Raw genomic sequence first — 1,650 nt, forward strand, 5'->3', positions numbered from 1 at the left:
AGTACGCTGTTATAGTTTTGACACATTCCAACAGCAAACCTTATGGATAATAACAAATTTGTTACCAGTCTACAAAAGACAGACTTAGGCAATCACATGATCAATCACACGAGGAAAACCATGAGAAAAGCACGCACAACAATGACAATGACAATCTGACACAGGAAAAAAGGAAACTGTAGTACATATACAGGGTCTACTGACAGGGAAGAGCAGGGGCAGGTAGTAAGTGGGGACCAGGTGAGGATGATTGGACTGAAATGACAGGACATGTTAGTGATTTCACAATAAGACAGGAAGTACTAAATAAATGAAACTTAGTGATTCGTTATGTTCAGTGTATCGTTACAAAGATAATTTTCGGACGGACTTGTAGAGACTGAACTATCTGTTCAACAATTAGAACGTTTCTCTCTCTACTACATTCAACACAGAGACAATGAGGAACCAGGCAAGCACAAGGGCCAGAACCCTAACCCAGGATACAGAGGTTCAGTGAAGGTGGTGTTGAAGGTGTGGAGGTGGATCAGTTTGTTAGAGGAGACTCTGTAGAAGGACAGAGAGCCAGCAGGACAATCCACATATACTGCTACTCTGTCAGAGACAGAGGAGGGGGAGGAAGAGGACGAAGAGGAGGAGGAGGAGGAGGAGGAGGAGATATATGTTTCTCTGTCATTGTGACAGACAGAGTAACCAAGAGTATCAGAGCAGTTCAGATTCCAGGACTGATTGTTCCATCCAAACACAGAGTCTTTCCTATTTCCTCTCCTTCTTATTCCTCTATAACTCACTGATATCTCAACATGTCCGCTCCACTCAACCTCCCAGTAACAGCGACCAGTCAGACCAGTTGAACACAGCAGCTGAGGTCGGAGGTCAAATCTGTCTGGATGATCAGGATATGAATGATCCTCCTTCACATGTGTCACCTTCCTGTTGTTGTCAGACAGTTTGATCTGTCTGTTCACTGTGTTTGTGTCGATTGTGAGTTCACAGAAATCTGATGGAGAGAACAAGACACAGCTGCAGTTATTGATCATCTGATCAGTTATTGACAGTTTGATGATGACTCCTGACATCAGTGATGTGACAGTTTGAAGATGGTTGAATGTGCTGCTTTGTTTTCATCAGTCACATTAAAAACACACTTACACTTCCTCAGACCTGGTCTCAACCATTGGACTCCACCAGGCTCCGCCCTGAAAGGAGGAGGGGGGTCAGACCAGCACGTTCTCTGTCAGCATGCACACATGGACATTACATGGCTCATACACAGACTGTTTGATTACTGTGTTCAGATGGAGGCTTGTGTGTATGGATGTACATTGACCACAGAGAAACAGGAAGTGGAGTCTTCATCTTTAATGATACAGAGCAGGGAGGAGACATGAAGAAGATACTTCATCACCTTGTCTAATAGTAAAGTCTGCACCTGCATAAAGTCCCTCCTCTATCAGACAGTGTGTGTGTCTGCAGCAGGCCTCTACATACCTGAGAGTCTCCAGTCTCCAGTCTGGATCCTCCAGTCCAGCAGACAGAAGCTTCAGTCCTGAGTCTCCTGGATGATTGTAGCTCAGGTCCAGCTCTCTCAGGTGGGAGGGGTTGGAGCTCAGAGCTGAGGCCAGAGAAGCACAGCCTTCCTCTGTGACC

General features: G+C 45.5%; 1 protein-coding gene across 1 annotated transcript in view; it reads right to left on the reverse strand.

The window, feature by feature from the left end:
- Window positions 1-204: 204 nt before the first annotated feature.
- The window catches only part of LOC111239913 (NACHT, LRR and PYD domains-containing protein 5-like), a gene marked incomplete at its 3' end in the record, with an annotated part of 13,087 nt that continues 11,641 nt past the window's right edge, over window positions 205-1,650 (reverse strand). The window contains exon 10 of the mRNA XM_022769856.1: window positions 205-255. Within this exon, the coding sequence (XP_022625577.1) occupies window positions 205-255 (51 nt within the window). The remainder of the gene's footprint in view (window positions 256-1,650) is intronic.

Source organism: Seriola dumerili, unplaced genomic scaffold, assembly GCF_002260705.1.
Source record: "Seriola dumerili isolate Sdu_G_001 unplaced genomic scaffold, Sdu_1.0 BDQW01006149.1, whole genome shotgun sequence".
Lineage (NCBI taxonomy): Eukaryota > Metazoa > Chordata > Actinopteri > Carangiformes > Carangidae > Seriola > Seriola dumerili.